The 18,653-nt window shown below is 42.9% G+C and overlaps 1 protein-coding gene across 1 annotated transcript; it reads right to left on the bottom strand.

Moving 5' to 3' along the window:
- Positions 1-991: 991 nt before the first annotated feature.
- LOC120025594 (eosinophil peroxidase-like) lies at positions 992-18,383 on the bottom strand (the record flags this gene model as incomplete). The annotated part of the gene is given in 4 exon segments (XM_038970145.1): positions 992-1,005; positions 1,273-1,400; positions 14,926-15,160; positions 18,305-18,383. Coding segments are annotated over 4 exon segments (456 nt in total), but the record flags the coding sequence as incomplete, so codon positions are not given.
- Positions 18,384-18,653: the final 270 nt, after the last annotated feature.

Below are 18,653 nucleotides of genomic sequence, written 5' to 3'. Positions count from 1 at the left end.
ATTTCTATGTGTTTGGCCTAGTATGGTTCTCAATCAGAGGCAGGTGTCAGTCGTTGTCTCTGATTGGGAGCCATATTTAGGTAGCCTGTTTTTCATTGTGTTTTGTGGGTGATTATTTTCTGTTCTGTGTTTTGTTTCCCCGTACAGGAGTGTTCGTTTGTTGTTTTATTGTTTTTGTTCAGTGTTCATTATTCGTATTAAAACAATATGGACACTTACCACGCTGCGCATTGGTCCTCCTCTTCTTCCAACCACGACAAGCGTTACAGATGCAGATGTAGTACACATTTAGATCAGTACAAAATTGTGTGCAGTACAAAAAGTGTGCAAAATCTTTAATTTAAAAAGTCTGGTCATAACTGACTTGAACATAAGCTACGAATATAACCTAATAGTTACAGTTGATAATAAACCAATTATATTTTAGAGATAAGGCGGTGTGTATAGAGGAATTCAGCAGTTTCTGTTCACTAATACATTTACTTTATAAAGTAAAAACTTTTTGCTATTTCTTCTTCTGTTTGCATTCTTTCACACAATTCAAATACATGACAATTCTTACAGCACTCCTTGATTTTTTGTCATAGAATAAATCAACAACACCTAAAACACCAAATGATCAGTTTGCAGAATGCAAAGAAATCTCTTTAAAATCCTGTTAAAATGACAAGAGGCCTTACTACTGTAGTTAATTGACCAGCTGCAAGGAGGGCATCAGATTTCCTGAGAATCAGCTGGCTGACGGAAGGCCATTGACACAACTGATTGTTACGCCACAGGTCCGCGCTATGAACCGCTGTGCAGAAGAAGGGAGAAGTGGTAGATACCAGGTATTGTGCTGGTGGTTAATAACGCCCCTGACTCTGTGTTGTAATAGTTCCACCTGTTGTAGACAACCTGACAGAAAACTGTAAGTGTGAGGAAGGGGTCGGCCAGCTGGACAGAGAAGACAGAGAGCTGCTGGGTCCTTGGGGTCCGGGTCCGGGGGGCCTCACATCAGGGGATCTAGAAAGGAATACAGAAAAAGAGGGTGATGTTTGGAGAGAGTGGTGGATGGGTTATGGATGTATTAAATGTCACCTTGGTGCAGAAGTATTGAGTTATTAACGGATGTTGAACCAATTACCTCGTTGTCCTGGTCCGACTAGCACTGATGCTGTTGTTGTTGCTGTTGCTCCTGATCCTCCTCCTGGTTCTGGTTCTGCTGTCTCTCTCTCCAGGCTTGGAGGTTTAATTGCGCGATACTGTTGCAGTTAATGGGTTTGTTCTTGCCTTGGATGAATTGGTCATTGGACACGACTGTTATGCCAGTGTTGTCACAGATGATCCGAGCCAAAGAGACACGACTCAGGGCAGCCCTCTGTGCTGAGGTAAAGACACCTGTGTTTTCATACCACAGCCTGGGAATCAACAAACAAGAAGGGATATGAGAGACACGTTCATGCATACTCTGATAAACATGCTGGAACAACCACTCTCTCTATTTCTCTTGATTTTCTCTCTCTTACTCTTTATTTTTTCTTTCTTTCTCCCTCTCCTTCTATCTATCTTTCTTCCTTTCTTTCTCGCTCTCCTTCATTCTTTCTTTCTTTCTTTCTTTCTTTCTTTCTTTCTTTCTTTCTTTCTTTCTTTCTTTCTTTCTTTCTTTCTTTCTTTCTTTCTTTCTAGCTCTCCTCTCTCTCTCTCCATTCAATTTCAATTTAAGGGGCTTTATTGGCATGGGAAACACATGTTTACATTGAAATAGATAATAAACATAAGTGAAATAAACAATAAAAAATGAACAGTAAACATTGCACTCATAAAAGTTCCAAAGAATAAAGACATTTCAAGTGTCATATTATGATAATATACAGAGTTGTAAAGATGTGCAAATAGTTAAAGTATGAAAAGGAAAATAAATAAACATAAATATAGGTTGTATTTACAATGGTGTTTGTTAAAACGGCCAGATTCAGTCAGCTGATTCTAGCCATCCCTTCTCGTTAGTTCTAGTCGGATATCTTAGTCTCCCATTCAGAGGACCCCTACTTTTGTTAGAGTCTTATTGGGCAAGGTCACGCCAAATACTTATCACCGCATCTCCTTCAGCCTATTAGTGGCCTGATTCCCAGGACTTCAGTGTCAGTTAGTCCATGACCCCAGCACGCTGTGTGGTCAGAAAGTGCTAACCCAATCCTGATGAGCACTTCCACAGTTTTCCTCCTGCTGAACTTTTCCTCCTGTGGACTGAATCCCTGTATGTCTGATGTTTAATTGTGTGTGCATCAAAATGACCACATAGTTAATGTCAGTTATAACTGGACATGATTCTCAGTTATCTGAACCATGAGTGGTCAGATGTGTGTGTGATGTGTGTGTAAGTGTGGACATCTTCCATTAAACTCCCATTAACCTGGACATCCGCCTCATCCTTGTTCTGATTGGACATTCTGTAGTGGTTGCTACCGGCCTTGAGGTTTCTTAAAATATTCATGGTCCTTCGATTCTCTACAACCCCTATTTTTCAGTGTTTGTTCTTCACTGGTTGCACTTTTCTTGTGGCAACAGGTCATACATCTTGCTGCTGGGATTGCACACTGTGATATTTCACCCAATAGATTTGGGAGTTTATCAAAATTCGATTTGTTCCCAAATTCTTTGTGGGTCTGTGTAATCTGAGGGAAATATGTGTCTCTGATATGGTCATACATTTGATAGGAGATTACGAAGTGCAGATGAGTTTCCACCTAATTTTGTGTGCAGTTTGCACATAGCCTGTCTTCTCTTGAGAGCCATGTCTGCCTACGGCTCATGCTCTGCTGCGCAGTACAGTCATATCTGACTAGGGCTGTGGCGGTCACAAAATTTAGGATCGGTAGGATAGTCAGTTTTAAGAGGGTATGTTTGGCAGCATGAGTGAAGGATGTTTTGTTGCAAAATAAGAAGCCAAATTCTAGATTTAATTTTGGATTGGAGATGCTTAATGTGAGTCTGGAAGGAGAGTTTAGAGTCTAACCAGACACCTAGATATTTTTAGTTGTCCACATATTCTTAGTCAGAACCGTCCAGAGTAGTGATGCTGGACGGGCGGGCAGGTGTGGGCAGCGATCGGTTAAAGAGCATGCATTTAGTTTTACTTGCATTTAAGAGCAGTTGGAGGCCACGGAAGGAGAGTTGTATGGCATTGAAGCTCATCTGGAGGTTAGTTAACACAGTGTCCAAAGAAGGGCCAGATGTATACAGAATGGTGTCGTCTGCTTAGAGGTGGATCAGAGAATCACCAGCAGCAAGAGCGACATAATTGATGTATACAGAGAAGAGAGTCGGCCGAGAATTGAACCCTGTGGCACCCCCATAGAGACTGCCAGAGGTCCGGACAACAGGCCCTCCGATTTGACACACTGAACTCTGTCTGAGAAGTAGTTGGTGAACCAGGCGAGGCAGTCATTTGAGAAACCAAGGCTATTGAGTCTGCCGATAAGAATGTGGTGATTGACAGAGTCGAAAGCCTTCGCCAGGTCGATGAATACAGCTGCACAGTATTGTCTCTTATCAATGGCGGTTATGATATCGTTTAGGACCTTGAGTGTGGCTGAGGTGCACCCATGACCAGCTCGGAAACCAGATTGCATAATGGAGAAGGTACAGTGGGATTTGAAATGGTCGGTGATCTGTTTGTTAACTTGGCTTTCGAAGACCTTAGAAAGGCAGGGTAGGATAGATATAGGTCTGTAGCAGTTTGGGTCTAGAGTGTCTCCCCCTTTGAAGAGGGGGATGACCGCAGCAGCTTTCCAATCTTTGGGGATCTCAGACGATACGAAAGAGAGGTTGACCAGGCTAGTAATAGGGGTTGCAACAATTTCGGCAGATAATTTTAGAAAGAGAGGGTCCAGATTGTCTAGCCCGGCTGATTTGTAGGGGTCCAGATTTTGCGGCTCTTTCAGAACATCAGCTATCTGGATTTGGGTGAAGGAGATATGGGGAGGCTTGGGTGAGTTAGTGTGGGGGGTGCAGGGCTGTTGACCGGGGTAGGGGTAGCCAGGTGGAAAGCATATCCAGCCTCCAATGCTTATTGAAATTCTCAATTATCGTGGATTTATCGGTGGTGATGGTGTTTCCTAGCCTCCGTACAGTGGGCAGCTGGGAGGAGGTGCTCTTATTCTCCATGGACTTTACAGTGTCCCAGAACTTTTTGGAGTTTGTGCTACAGGATGCAAGTTTCTGTTTGAAAAAGCTAGCCTTTGCTTTCCTAACTGCCTGTGTATATTGGTTCCTAACTTCCCTGAAAAGTTGCATATCGCGGGGGCTATTCGATGCTAATGCAGTATGCCACAGGATGTTTTTGTGCTGGTCAAGGGCAGTCAGGTCTGGAGTGAACCAAGGGCTATATCTGTTCCTGGTTCAATTTCTTTTGAATGGGGCATGCATATTTAAGATGGTGAGGAAAGCACTTTTAAAGAATAACCAGGCATCCTCTACTGACGGAATGAGGTCAATATCTTTCCAGGATACCCGGGCCAGGTCGATTAGAAAGGCCTGCTCGCTGAAGTGTTTTAGGGAGCGTTTGACAGTGATGAGGGGTGGTCGTTTGACCGCGAACCCATTACGGATGCAGGAAATGAGTCAGTGATCGCTGAGATCCTGGTTGAAGACAGCAGAGGTGTATTTGGAGGGCAGGTTGGTTACGATGATATCAATGAGGATGCCCGTGTTTACGGATTTGGGGTTGTACCTGGTAGGTTCATTGATCATTTGTGTGAGATTGATGGCATCAAGCTTAGATTGTAGGATGGTCGGGGTGTTAAGCATGTCCCAGTTTAGAGCTCTGAAGATAGATGTGGGGCAATCAATTCACATATAGTGTCCAGGGCACAGCTGGGGGCAGAAGGTGGTCTATAGCAAGTGGCAACGGTGAGATACTTGTTTCTGGAAAGGTGAATTTTTAAAAGTAGAAGCTCAAATTGTTTGGGCACAGACCTGGATAGTAAGACAGAACTCTGCAGGCTATCTCTGCTGTTGATTGCAACTTCACCCCCTTTGGCAGTTCTATCTTGTCGGAAAATGTTATAGTTAGGGATGGATATTTCAGGGTTTTTGGTGGTCTTCCTAAGCCAGGATTCAGACACGGGTAGGACATCCGGGTTGGAAGAGTGTGCTAAAGTAGTGAATAAAACAAACTTAGGGAGGAGGCTTCTAATGTTAGCATGCATGAAACCAAGGCTTTTACGGTTACAGAAGTCAAAAAATGAGAGCGCCTGGGGAATGGGAGTGGAGCTAGGCACTGCAGGGCCTGGATTAACCTCTACTTCACCAGAGGAACAGAGGAGGAGTAGGATAAGGGTACGGCTAAAGGCTATAAGAACTGGTCGTCTAGTACGTTCGGAGCAGAGAGTAAAAGGAGCAGGCTACTGGGCACAGTAGAATAGATTCAAGGCATAATGTACAGACAAAGGTATGGTAAGATGTGAATACAGTGAAGGTAAACCTATGATGAGAGAGATTTTGTCTCTAGAACCATCATTTAAACCAGGTGAGGTCACCGCATGTGTGGGATGTGGAACTAAAGGGTTAGCTAAGGCGTATTGAGCAGGGCTAGAGGCTCTACAGTGAAATAAGGCAATAATCATTTACCAAAACAGCAATGGACAAGGCATATTGAATTTAGGGAGAGACATGCGTAGCCGAGGTCCAGTGACTAGCTAGGCGGGCTGGAAACACGGCGATTCAGACAGCAAGCGGATCGGGGCTAGCAAGCTAGCAGAAGGGCCTTAGAGGGACGTCGCAACGGAATCAGTCTGTTGTAGCCCCCTCTTGCTGTTACATCGGCAGACCAGTCGTCATGGATCAGCAGGGCTCAGTGTAGTAAAAGGGTCCAGGCCAATTGGCAAAATAGGTATAGTGGCCCAAGAAATTGGCCGATGGGCCTCTTCAGCTAACAGTCCGATATGCTCTAGACAGCTAGCGGGCCGCGGCTAGCAGGCTAGCAGATGGGCATTCAGGGGATGTCGCGACGGAGGAGCCAGTTGAAAAAAACCCTCGGGCAGATTAGGTTGGTAATCCAGTCGTGATGGATCGGCGAGGCTTCGTATCGGCAGTAAAAGGGGTCCAGGCCAATTGGCAAAATAGGTATTGTTGGAGTTGCTGATGGACCTCTTCAGCTAGCCGGGAGATGGGTCTAGCATAGGCTAGCTCCAGGCTAATTGGTGCTTGCTTTGGGACAGAGACGTTAGCCAGGAGTGGCCACTCGGACAGCAGCTAGCCAGCTGCAATGGTCCAAGTGAAAAGGTTCAGAGCTTGCGGTAGGAATCCGGAGATATGGAGAAAAATAAGTCTGATATGCTCTGGTTTGGATTGCGCTGTGCAGACTGGCGAGTTGTCTGGGCTAAGGTTAGCTGATGACCGCTAGCAGTGGCTAGCTGACTACTAGCTAGTTAGCTGGCTAGCTTCTGTTGGGGGTCCCGGTTCAAAAGTAAAGAAAATAGCATATCCATACCACATTGGGTGAGGCGGATTGCAGGAGAGTATGTTGAAGGTGAGGTTAAGGAAAATATTTAAAAAATATATATGCGAAGAAAAGGAACAAAAAGACCAGTCGTGACACGACAAGACACGACAAAGACGAAGACAAAGACGTCTGCTCCGCCATCTTGGATTAATAGGTTCTTAGCCGAAGGAATATAAGGGAGTAAGGTCAGAGGGAACCTGAGGGTTACAGGTTCCATGACGGACAAGGGCCACGGTTGGTCGGAGGGCCTACATTTATTTTTAATTATAATTTAGTTAATAAAAATAAATGATCTGGCTATGCCATATGGCTGTGGGCTACATTAGTTCAATTAGCAGACAAGATTTGCTTAGCCAGAGCATTGTTTTATAGTATGAAGTATAAAATTGAACACAGCTCAAATCAAATCAAATCAAATTTTATTTGTCACATACACATGGTTAGCAGATGTTAATGCGAGTGTAGCGAAATGCTTGTGCTTCTAGTTCCGACAATGCAGTAATAACCAACAAGTAATCTAACCTAACAATTCCACAACTACTACCTTATACACACAAGCGTAAAGGGATAAAGAATATGTACATAAAGATATATGAATGAGTGATGGTACAGAACGGCATAGGCAAGATGCAGTAGATGGTATAGAGTACAGTATATACATATGAGATGAGTAATGTAGGGTATGTAAACATAAAGTGGCATAGTTTAAAGTGGCTAGTGATAAATGTATTACATAAAGATGGCAAGATGCAGTAGATGATATAGAGTACAGTATATACATATACATATGAGATGAGTAATGTAGGGTATGTAAACATTATATTAAGTGGCATTGTTTAACGTGGCTAGTGGTACATTTTTACATAATTTCCATCAATTCCCATTATTAAAGTGGCTGGAGTTGAGTCAGTATGTTGGCAGCGGCCACTAAATGTTAGTGGTGGCTGTTTAACAGTCTGATGGCCTTGAGATAGAAGCTGTTTTTCAGTCTCTCGGTCCCTGCTTTGATGCACCTGTACTGACCTCGCCTTCTGGATGATAGCGGGGTGAACAGGCAGTGGCTTGGGTGGTTGTTGTCCTTGATGATCTTTATGGCCTCCCTGTGACATCTGGTGGTGTAGGTGTCCTGGAGGGCAGGTAGTTTGCCCCCGGTGATGCATTGTGCAGACCTCACTACCCTCTGGAGAGCCTTACGGTTGTGGGCGGAGCAGTTGCCGTACCAGGCGGTGATACAGCCCGACAGGATGCTCTCGATTGTGCATCTGTAGAAGTTTGTGAGTGCTTTTGGTGACAAGCCGAATTTCTTCAGCCTCCGGAGGTTGAAGAGGCGCTGCTGCGCCTTCTTCACAACGCTGTCTGTGTGGGTGGACCAATTCAGTTTGTCCGTGATGTGTACACCGAGGAACTTAAAACTTTCCACCTTCTCCACTACTGTCCCGTCAATGTGGATAGGGGGGTGCTCCCTCTGCTGTTTCCTGAAGTCCACAATCATCTCCTTTGTTTTGTTGACGTTGAGTGTGAGGTTATTTTCCTGACACCACACTCCGAGGGCCCTCACCTCCTCCCTGTAGGCCGTCTCGTCGTTGTTGGTAATCAAGCCTACCACTGTAGTGTCGTCCGCAAACTTGATGATTGAGTTGGAGGCGTGCATGGCCACGCAGTCGTGGGTGAACAGGGAGTACAGGAGAGGGCTCAGAACGCACCCTTGTGGGGCCCCGGTGTTGAGGATCAGCGGGGTGGAGATGTTGTTACCTACCCTCACCACCTGGGGGCGGCCTGTCAGGAAGTCCAGGACCCAGGGTCTCGAGCTTGATGACGAGTTTGGAGGGTACTATGGTGTTAAATGCTGAGCTGTAGTCGATGAACAGCATTCTCACATAGGTATTCCTCTTGTCCAGATGGGTTAGGGCAGTGTGCAGTGTGGTTGCGATTGCGTCGTCTGTGGACCTATTGGGTCGGTAAGCAAATTGGAGTGGGTCTAGGGTGTCAGGTAGGGTGGAGGTGATATGGTCCTTGACTAGTCTCAAAGCACTTCATGATGACGGAAGTGAGTGCTACGGGGCGGTAGTCGTTTAGCTCAGTTACCTTAGCTTTCTTGGGAACAGGAACAATGGTGGCCCTCTTGAAGCATGTGGGAACAGCAGACTGGGATAAGGATTGATTGAATATGTCCTTAAACACACCAGCCAGCTGGTCTGCGCATGCTCTGAGGACGTGGCTGGGAATGCCGTCTGGGCCTGCAGCCTTGCGAGGGTTAACACGTTTAAATGTTTTACTCACCTCGGCTGCAGTGAAGGAGAGCCCGCAGGTTTTGGTAGCGGGCCGTGTCAGTGGCACTGTATTGTCCTCAAAGCGAGCAAAAAAGTTATTTAGCCTGTCTGGGAGCAAGACATCCTGGTCCGCGACGGGGCTGGTTTTCTTTTTGTAATCCGTGATTGACTGTAGACCCTGCCACATACCTCTTGTGTCTGAGCTGTTGAATTGCGACTCTACTTTGTCTCTATACTGGGACTTAGCTTGTTTGATTGCCTTGCGGAGAGAATAGCTACACTGTTTGTATTCGGTCATGTTTCCGGTCACCTTGCCCTGGTTAAAAGCAGTGGTTCGCGCTTTCAGTTTCACGCGAATGCTGCCATCAATCCACGGTTTCTGGTTTGGGAATGTTTTAATCGTTGCTGTGGGTACGACATCGTCAATGCACTTTCTAATGAACTCGCTCACCGAATCAGCGTATTCGTCAATATTGTTGTTGGACGCAATGCGGAACATATCCCAATCCGCGTGATCGAAGCAGTCTTGAAGCGTGGAATCAGATTGGTCGGACCAGCGTTGAACAGACCTGAGCGAAGGAGCTTGTTGTTTTAGTTTCTGTTTGTAGGCTGGAAGCAACAAAATGGAGTCGTGGTCAGCTTTTCCGAAAGGAGGGCGGGGGAGGGCCTTATCGCGGAAGTTAGTTTAACCTGTCTAGCCCCGGGGTTCCGCTAGCGGAACTCCTCCCACATTCCACTGAAAAGGCAGAGCGCGAAATTCAAAAAATATTTTTTAGAAATATTTAACTTTCACACATTAACAAGTCCAATACAGCAAATGAAAGATAAACATCTTGTGAATCCAGTCAACATGTCCGATTTTTAAAATGTTTTACAGCGAAAACACCACGTATATTTATGTTAGCTCACCACCAAATCCAAAAAAGCACAGACATTTTTCACAGCACAGGTAGCTTGCACATAACCAACCAAACTAACCAAGAACCAACCAAACTAACCAAGAAACAACTTCATCAGATGACAGTCTTATAACATGTTATACAATAAATCTATGTTTTGTTCGAAAAATGTGCATATTTGAGGTATAAATCAGTTTTACATTGCAGCTACCATCACAGCTACCATCAAAAATAGCACCGAAGCAGCCAGAGTAATTATAGAGACCAACGTGAAATACCTAAATACTCATCATAAAACATTTCTGAAAAATACATGGTGTACAGCAAATGAAAGACAAACATCTTGTGAATCCAGCCAATATTTCCGATTTTTTAAGTGTTTTACAGCGAAAACACAATATAGCATTATATTAGCTTACTACAATAGCCTACCACACAACCCCATTCATTCATTCAAGGCACGTTAGCAATAGCAATAGGCACGTTAGCGATAGCGAATAAACCAGCAAAAGATATTAATTTTTTCACTAACCTTCATAAACTTCATCAGATGACAGTCCTATAACATCATATTACACAATACATATATGGTTTGTTCGAAAATGTGCATATTTAGAGCTGAAATCCGTGGTTATACATTGTGAAAACTTAGCATCTTTTTCCCAGAATGTCCGGAAATATTTCTGACACTCACCTATTCTGACCAAATAACTATTCATAAACTTTACTAAAAAATACATGTTGTATAGGAAATGATAGATACACTAGTTCTTAATGCAATCGCCGTGTTAGAATTCTAAAAATAACTTCATTACGACATACAGCTTACGTTATAGCGAGAGAGAGCCCAAAATCGGGGCGCAAACTAAAAGTAAACATGTTCGACAGATATATGAAATAACATCATAAATGGGTCTTGCTTTTGATGATCTTCCATCAGAATGTTGTACAATGGGTCCTTTGTCCAGAACAATCGTTGTTTGGTTTTAGAATGGCATTTTTCCCTCTCGAATGAGCAAGCAAAACCAGCCAAGTGGCGCTAAGCTCTCCTTCGTCACCAAACGCAAAGAACGCAACACGCATAAACTCCCGAAAAAATTTCAATAATCGGATAAAACTATATTGAAAAAACATACTTTACGATGATATTATCACATTTATCAAATAAAATCAAAGCCGGAGATATTAGGCGTCTATAGCGAATGCTTTTCAGAAGCCAATACTGGTGACCTTTATGCGCTTCCTGAACAAAGGAATTCGGGGGTCATGTCATTCCAAGCGCTCTTTTTTGACCATAGAAATACCTAGAAACCCCATTTCACCTCTCACAGCCTATTGACATCTAGTGGAAGGCGTATGAAGTGCATGTATAGTCATACATTTCAAGCAAAATGATAGGCAGGCCCTGGAACAGAGCCCCGATTTCAGATTTTTCACTTTCTGACAGGAAGTTTGCTGCAAAATGAGTTCTGTTTTACTCACAGATATAATTCAAACGGTTTTAGAAACTTGAGAGTGTTTTCTATCCAATAGTAATAATAATATGCATATTGTACGAGCAAGAATAGAGTACGAGGCCGTTTAAATTGGGCACGATTTTTCCCCAAAGTGAAAATAGCGCCCTCTATCCTCAACAGGATAACAATGATCCAAGGTTTTACCAGCCCTGGTAGCACAATCGATATGCTGATAGAATTTAGGGAGTTTTGTTTTCAGATTAGCCTTGTTAAAATCCCCAGCTACGATGAATGCCGCCTCAGGGTGTGTGGTTTCCAGTTTACAAAGAGTCAGATAAAGTTCGTTCAGGGCCATCGATGTGTCTGCTTGGGGGGGAATATATACGGCTGTGATTATAATCGAAGAGAATTCCCTTGGTAGATAATGCGGTCGACATTTGATTGTGAGGAATTCTAGATCAGGTGAACAGAATGACTTGAGTTCCTGTATGTTGTTATGATCACACCACGTCTCGTTAATCATAAGGCATACACCCCCGCCCCTCTTCTTACCAGAAAGATGTTTGTTTCTGTCGGCACGATGCATGAAGAAACCAGCTGGCTGCACCGACTCTGTTAGCGTCTCTTGAGTGAGCCATGTTTCCGTGAAGCAGAGAACGTTACAATCTCTGATGTCTCTCTGAAATGTTACCCGTGCTCGGATTTCATCAACCTTATTGTCAAGAGACTGGACATTGGCGAGTAGTATGCTAGGGAGTGGAGCGCGATGTGCCCGTCTCCAAAGCCTGACCAGGAGACCGCCTCGTTTGCCCCTTTTACGGCGTCGCATAGGGTCGCCGGCTGGGATCAGATCCATTGTATTGGGTGGAAGGCAAAACACTGGATCCGCTTCGGGAAAGTCATATTCCTGGTTGTAACGATGGTGAGTTGACGTTGCTCTTATATTCAGTAGTTCCTCCCGACTGTATGTAATGAAACCTAAGATTACCTGGGGTACCAATGTAAGGAATAACACATGAATTAAATACAAAGGATATTTTCTCCAAACGATTTGAGGGAGTGCGCACATGCAGCTATTCTGTGTTGAGCAGTTAATTAACAAAGAAACAGCTACTTCTATATGCTTAATTTAGAGTTATTTATTTAAGTTGTGATACAAACGTTGGGCTAAATGTTTTGATTTTTTATACATTCCAAGGCTGCATGATGCAACTCTAATGATGATTTGAAAAAGTTGCATGAAAGGCATAAGCTCTGCTTTGCTTTTTGTGCAGGCCGTACACATTTCAGTCTTTCATGAAAATTTTGACAAGCACTTGATAATGCCTCGAATTTCCCGGCGGCATCGCCTTTGTGTGGCTGTAAATCCCCCTAAAAAAGTCCATGCCTTTTGCGGCCAGTGGCCCTTGTGCCCTTGGGCTGAGTCTAATAATTGTAATTCCCTTCTCCCTGCGTGCTGCGTGCTCCGAAGCACCTCTCACTCGCATGGCTCTCTGTCATTTGATCGGGTCTTTCTCACAGGCAACAAGACATACACATCAGGGACGCAGCTACACACACCCTTATCCAATACCGAGGCGCAAATGGAAGATATTGGAAGAACTGTCCACATTTACTTTTCGGCAGCCAACAAGATGAGAAGGCCTAACGAACAGCAAAAGCACTAACCTATGTCAATCTACTATCCCCCATAGCACCAAAGTTGACCTATTCTATTCTGTGTGTAACGGGCTTCCTCCTTCTCTTCATCCGAAGAGGAGTAGCAAGGATTAGACCAAAATGCAGCGTTGGAGTTATACATATTATTTATTTAAACAAGACAAAAAACGAACTATACTTGATACTAAACAAAATAACAAAACGAATGTAGACAGACCTGGACTACGAACTTACACGTAACGAAGAACGAACGAACCAGTACTGACTACAAACAAACGAACGAACGATACAGTCCCGTATGGTGCAACAAACACAGATACAGGAAACAACCACCCACCACAAACAATGTGAAAACACCTACCTTAATATGGCTCTCAATCAGAGGAAATGAAAACCACCTGCCTCTAATTGAGAACCACATCAGGTCACCCATTAACCAACACGAAACACATAACATAGACTGCCCACCCAAACTCACGCCCTGACCGACTAACACATACAAAATAACAGAAAACAGGTCAGGAACGTGACACTGTGCGAGAAATAAATATTTCAAACACAGTCTGGGACAGTTGTGGGATGCGATAGATTCCAAATTAAGACAACCACTAGCATCAAAAAAACTTTTTTATGCAATGAGGCTGACGCAACAGATCCGAAAGTTTAGCTTAAAATGTTGATAAACTATTAGGCTATTTCTTCACATTATAAGCGCAGCAATGCAAACACAGCAGTAGGCTATAAGAGAAAAAAAATCTCATTAGCGGAAAACACCATTATCAAAAGTGACTGCAAATGTGATTATACTTGTAATGTTTTTATTATAAAGGTGCATTTTTATGATGAAAATGATCTTCCCCAACTTGAAACTCACGCGCTGCTTATGTATACCAGTTAGGCTCTACACCCCTTGTAAAGCGGATTAATGTGCTTAATTTTAAGAAGTTACTAGGCCACTTTAGTTGTGATACAAACCTTATTTAAACATATAGGCCTATGGGCTAGGCTACATGAGGTCTGGGACTATGATTAGAAAAACACGCAAAAAAAAGGTATGCATTGTTTCTTGCCTTATGCTGGGCATTATTCACAAGTGATAATATATCATTCACGTGATAGGCTAATATTATCACCCAACAGACTATTATTGAATTCATCTTGTCTTTACATATACTAAATAATATATGTGTGACATTTGTTTTGATTTAGAATGGACCATTATCATGTACCTGTCTTGAAACAAGGGCAGGGGGGGAAATGTATGTAATTTATGCACTTAAATAGCGAATAGAGGACGCTTTTGACGTGGTTCATTTTCATGCCAGCCAGGTAGGCTATAATCCTGTTGTAAAGAGAAGCAATGTGCTTAATATTAGGAAAGTTGAGAAATAAATATAGTAGGCCTAATATTAGGAAAGCTGATGGGTTCCTCCTCTTTTCAATAGAGGCCATCACTCTGTTTTCTCACTCAATTGCATAGCCTATAGAAATGTTGCGCAACATGAGCTCATGGGCTCTTATGAAGTGTTTGATTAGATTTTCGATTACATTTGCATTGATGTCAGAGTGATTACAGGGACAATAGAGTGCTGAGTAGGCAGTTATCAAGTTTGGTAGGCTACTAATGACCATCAGCAGCATCAGAGCTCGGAGAAGCCTAATTACCATGACTAAACGGTCACATGGAATTTGACTGCCTTCATAACTCATGACTGCTGGTGTGGTGGTAATACAGTCAGCTCTATATCTGACCATGATCAAAACATGGTGTCAGAAGTGCTTCAACCTCGTCAAATATAGGACATGAGATATAATTTCACAGAAAATGATAATGTTCCTTGAGTTTTGCCTCGTCATTGAGTAGAGCAGCAAAAGCGGAGTCGTTGCTATGGATAATCACAGAAGCAGAGCCGCCATGAGCAGCACGCATGCAGAGTGAGCAGCGCGTAGGGAGCAAGTGACAGAGAGGAGCAGCTAATGGATTTACTAACGAAGGAAGTTATTTCTGATTTTGGGTTTCGGGCAAGGCCTTAAATTTGATGGAAGCAATCGGGCCTGGGTAGGGTAGGGCCTGACCGTCTTGGGCATGGGTAGGCGTCAGGCTTAAAATTCATACCCATGCAGGGCTCTAACACACACACACACACACACACCTGTCTCCCTGGCGGATCCTCTGGAACTGTGTGGCTATGAGGCAGGCGAAGAGAGGCCCGACATGGCCTCCTCACACAAAGGGTTCAGCCACGCCCCCCATCCACACGTTAATGTTAGCTGTGGTGCCGTAGAGATTCAGTAGTCTGCTGGCCAGGTCTTCGTTGTTCAGAACAGCCAGCTCATCCTGGTTCCTAGGCGTTGAGAGTCCACAAAATGCACGCCAAGCATTGTAGCCTAGGTTGAGGGACAGAATGAAAAGAATGAGTGCATGGAATCAATCAATCAAATGTGTTTATAAAGCCCTTTTTACATCAGCTGATGTCACAAAGTGCTATACAGAAACCCAGCCTAAAACTCCAAACAGCAAGCAATGCAGATGTAGAAACACGGTGTTAAAATATTTGATCAAGGTTTAAGATAAATGATTAAATAATTCTACCCGGAAACTTAACCATTAGGATTAGAGGTTATGTAGCATGGACAAGGAATAATTCAAGCTGATAACCATTGGGGAAGAAAAGAATGTATGTGTGTGCCGAAAGAAAGCAAAGAGACTCCTTAACCTATGTTTGAACCCAGCTATAACTCTGGGGAGATAAGATAGGACAGGGAGAGCCACTCCAGGTTTCCCGTATCTGGGGGGGACTGGAACTGTCAGCTGAGTGGTAATAAACTGTGGTGAGACTTCAGGAGAAAATCCAAATATTAGTGTGTATGTATGTGCGTAATAGGGGGGCGCTGTTTTCACTTTGTAAAAATTCGTTCCCAAATTAAACTGCCTCGTACTCAATTCTTGCTCGTACAATATGCATATTATTATTAGTATTGGACAGAAAACACTCTCTAGTTTCTAAAACCGTTTGAATTATATCTGTGAGTAAAACAGAACTCATTTTGCAGCAAACTTCCTGTCAGGAAGTGAGAAATCTGAAATCGGGCACTCTGTTCTAGGGTCAGTTTATTAATTTGCATGTAATCTATGGGTCGACATGCACTGCATGCGCCTTCCCCTAGATGTCAGTAAGCAGTGAGAATTGGAATGGGGTGTCTAGGTAGATCTGAGGCCGTACAAAAGCTCTTGGAACCGGGTGTGCAGTCTTTTCAACGTTCGTCATGACGCAAGACAGACCTCAGGATTGCATTCTGAAAAGCTCTCGTTATAGGCGTTAGATATATCCGGCTCTGATTTTATTCGATATAGGTGTTAAAAACATCATAATGTAGTTATTTTAAACCGAGTTATATCAGTTTATATCAGTATATTGCGATTTTCGGTATTTTATTTGTGCTGCGTTATGGTGAGTTGGACACGTCTTCGCCACATGGCTAATGTTTGCTGCTAATTCCAAAGTTGAAGACGACAATCTACAACCGAGCAACGATTTTTCTGGACAAAGGACAACTTGCACAAGATTCTGATGGAAGCTCATCAAATAGTAAGAACTATTTATGATGTTAATTCGTTGTTCTGTTGAAAAATGTTAAACTATTATTCCGCCATTCATTTCGGTGCGGTCTCGCTTTAACGCACGCTGTATGTCGTAGTAACGTTAATTTTAAAAATCTAACACAGCGGTTGCATTAAGAACTAATGTATCTTTCATTTTCTGTCCAACCTGTATTTTTTAGTCAAGTTTATGATTAGTTATTGATTAGATTAGGTGCCTCTCCCAAGATTTCTCCCGACATTTTGTTTGCATTTTGGCTACTATTCATATTGTATAACCACGATTTGTGCCGCTAAATATGCACATTTTCGAACAAACCATATATGTATTGTGTAATTTGATGTTATAGGACTGTCATCTGAAGAAGTTTGAGAAGGTTAGTGAATAATTTTATATCTTTTGCTGGTTTATTCGTTATCGCTACTGTTGGCTTGAATCAATGCTGTTGTGTGGTTGGCTATTGTAGTAAGCTAATATAATGCTATATTGTGTTTTCGCTGTAAAACACTTAAAAAATCTGAAATATTGGCTGGATTCACAAGATCTTTGTCTTTCATTTGCTGTACACTGTGTATTTTTCATAAATGTTTTATGATGAGTATTTAGGTAATTCACGTTGCTCTCTGTAGTTATTCTAGTTGCTTTGGTGAGGGTTGTGATGGTGGCTGCAATGTAAAACTATGATTTATACCTGAAATATGCACATTTTCGAACAAAACATAGATTTATTGTATAACATGTTATAAGACTGTCATCTGATGAAGTTGTTTCTTGGTTAGTGACTAATTATATCTCTATTTGGTCGGTTTTGTGATAGCTACCTATGCGGTAATTTTTTTTTTTAAATATGCGGTTGAGTCTTTTGCTATTGTGGTTAGCTAATAGAAATACATATTGTGTTTTCGCTGTAAAACATTTTAAAAATCGGAAATGATGGCTGGATTCACAAGATGTGTATCTTTCGTTTGCTGTATTGGACTTGTGATTTCATGATATTTATATGCTAGTATTTACTTGTGGCGCTATGCTAGGCTATGCTAGTCAGCTTTTAACTGATGAGGATGCTCCCGGATCAGGGATGGTGATGAAGTAGAGGTTAAGAGAATAGTGTAAAATGAACGTTTTTGTATATGCACGGGAGAGCTCTCGCAAATAAAATTGGATTTGACTAATTGTGAGATGGGAATTCTGTCTGTTTCATTTAAACCAGAACTTTACAACCTCTGGGTTTCAGACCTAAAAAGATAATTGCAATTTATGAACATTAATTACTAAATTACATAACAACGGTGGCAAGGAAAAACTCCCTAGAAAGGCAGGAACCTAGGAAGAAACCTAGAGAGGAACATGGCTCTGAGGGGTGGCCAGTCCTCTTCTGGCTGTGCCGGATGAAGATTATAACAGTACATGGCGAAGTTGTTCAAATGTTCATAGATGACCAGCAGGGTCAAATAATAATAATCACAGTGGTTGTAGAGGGTGTGACAGAGGGTGCAACAGGTCAGCACCTCAGGAGTAAATGTCAGTTGGCTTTTCATAGCCGAGCATTCAGAGTTCGAGACAGCAGGTGCGGTAGACAGAGAGAGTGGAACAGATTGATAGAGCTATATTGAGGCAGAGAAAAATGATTTTTTTTTTTATCTTGAAGGCAAAATTTATTTCCCAACAGATTTGGTGTCAACAGACCTACTCTGCTGAGAAAAACATCATAGACTGGTCAGTGTGGTCACCAACCGTTGCTGTGTTTTGGACACTGGTGAAATAAAATGTAAATTAAATAAAACATTTATTTGTCACATGCCGAATACAACGGGTGTGAACTTTACCATGAAATGCTTGCTTACAAGCCCATCCCAATGACGCAGAGTTAAAAAATTATATAACAAAAAAAAAATGTGGTATCAGAATGGCGGTATGTGGACGTGCGTACCAGACAGGCCATGGTCACGTCCCCGCTGCATGTTGAGGGAGCCCAGGTCCAGTGCCAGGGCCAGACGGATTACCAGGATTTATACTCTGAGCACGCTCTGACCAACTGGCTAGTGTCTTCACTGACATTTTCAACCTGTCTCTGACCGAGCCTGACCAACATGTTTCAAGCCGACCACCATAGTACCTGTGCCCAAGAACACTAAGGTAACCTTCCTAAATGACTACCGACCTGTAGCACTCACGTCCGTAGCCATGAAGTGCTTTGAAAGGCTGGTCATGGCTCACATCAACACCATTATCCCAGAAACCCTAGACCCAATCCAATTTGCATCCTGCCCCAACAGATC

The sequence above is a fragment of the Salvelinus namaycush genome, chromosome 31 (genome assembly GCF_016432855.1).
Source record: "Salvelinus namaycush isolate Seneca chromosome 31, SaNama_1.0, whole genome shotgun sequence".
Classification (NCBI taxonomy): Eukaryota; Metazoa; Chordata; class Actinopteri; order Salmoniformes; family Salmonidae; genus Salvelinus; species Salvelinus namaycush.
Note: the sequence above shows the minus strand (reverse complement) of the source record. Positions and strands in the feature narration are given on the sequence as shown.